This window comes from Carlito syrichta, unplaced genomic scaffold (genome assembly GCF_000164805.1).
Source record: "Carlito syrichta isolate Samal-C Ts95f unplaced genomic scaffold, Tarsius_syrichta-2.0.1 Scaffold121490, whole genome shotgun sequence".
NCBI classification, from domain to species: Eukaryota; Metazoa; Chordata; class Mammalia; order Primates; family Tarsiidae; genus Carlito; species Carlito syrichta.
This window is the reverse complement of record NW_007065586.1, coordinates 114,144-115,476: the sequence shown is the minus strand read 5'-3', so window position 1 is coordinate 115,476 and position 1,333 is coordinate 114,144. Positions and strand designations below refer to the sequence as shown.

Genomic DNA, 1,333 nt, shown 5'->3' with positions numbered 1-1,333 from the left:
CAGTCTCCCCCCCCCCCCACTCTCTGTGAGGCTTGGAGGGCTGGATGATATCCAGACATGAGCCACTTTAAACCACAGCCAGAACTCTTCCAAAGTAGGCGGGCACAGAGGGTTAATGCCACCTCACAACCATTGCCTGCACATCTTGTTCTCAAAAATGTTCACAATGGCCTTCTGTAAGCCAGATTCTCTCGACACACCATTAGCTAAACTTAAGAGGTTTATATATCAAGGTAGCAAAAGACTGAAGCAAAGGCTTTATAGCAGTGAAGCCGAAAGACAGCAGTCATCAAATCAAAGTACACACTGACAGGGTCTCATTGAAGGACCAGCCAAGTGCTGGACAGTAACATACCAGCCTAAGTTTGGATCAGTTTCTCAAAATGGTGAAATAAAGACACATTCGGTACACCACATGCACCTACAACTAGGGAGAAGGAAGAGAGCACATAAGAAAGATCAAAAGACAGCTTCGGCTGTAGCTGGACTGTTTATTTACAAAGCAACTCCATTACCTCCAAAATCTGGTCTCAGACGAATATCATAGCCTTTCAGGAGTCTATCCACCGTCTCTTTAACCAGCGACATATTACTAGGATCATTGACACTAAAGAAAGAAATGACAATACACAAGCATCAGTAAGGAAGCAGGCACAGCATCCTCAGCATTTCATCCTTACTACATTTTCCTGCTCTCAGAGGTATGCAGGCAGAACCCTTCAAAGTGAGGGAGGAAAAGAAGAAACGCCGGGTACACTCACCTCTGCGCACAGACAGCGGCGATGATCAAGGGAAATGACCAAATCCCAAAGTAGCCCCTTTTCCGCACTCTCCACATCCCTTTAGTTTTCGGTGTGATTGAGGGTTTCACTGAAGAGAGGAGATCGAACTTAGTCTGCCCAGTGCAGTAATTCTAATGTGAGGCGCATGCGCACGGCGGACCAAAACATCAAAGGGGAAGCGGCGGCTGCCGGAGACCAGGCAGATTTCCTTGTTTAAAAAAAAAAAAAAAAAAAAAAATTAAAGGGGAAAAAGGAAAAGCTTCTATATGTATAATATATACATCTCTGAATAATATAAAAAAGTCACCCCACAGGAGCATCCAGAGTAAATCTTTGTTGTTGCCCTTTGGTTAAGACAAAAAAACTACAGTGCCTGGTAAGTTTCGGTAGTTGCAGGAGGCAGTTTTGCACCTCGCGGGTTCTGGGTTTTTTGGTGTGTGTGTGTGTGTGTGTGTGTGTGTGTGTGTGTGTGTGTGTGTGTGTGTGTGTTTTGGTGTGGGGGTGTGTGTGTGTGTGTGTGTGTGTGTGTGTGTGTTTCTTAAATAGGCAAA

The 1,333-nt window shown here is 44.9% G+C and overlaps 1 protein-coding gene across 3 annotated transcripts in view; it reads right to left on the bottom strand.

Moving 5' to 3' along the window:
* Nucleotides 1-992, bottom strand: part of GABRB2 (gamma-aminobutyric acid type A receptor beta2 subunit) — a 249,410-nt gene extending 248,418 nt beyond the window's left edge. For all 3 annotated transcript variants that reach the window (XM_021707620.1, XM_021707621.1, XM_008048217.2), the window contains exons 1-2: nt 762-992; nt 516-607 (exon numbers count right to left, since the gene is read on the bottom strand). In XM_021707620.1, coding sequence (XP_021563295.1) covers nt 516-607; nt 762-838 — 169 coding nt within the window. In that variant the 5' untranslated portion in view covers nt 839-992. The remainder of the gene's footprint in view (nt 1-515; nt 608-761) is intronic.
* Between the last annotated feature and the right edge of the window lie 341 nt (nt 993-1,333).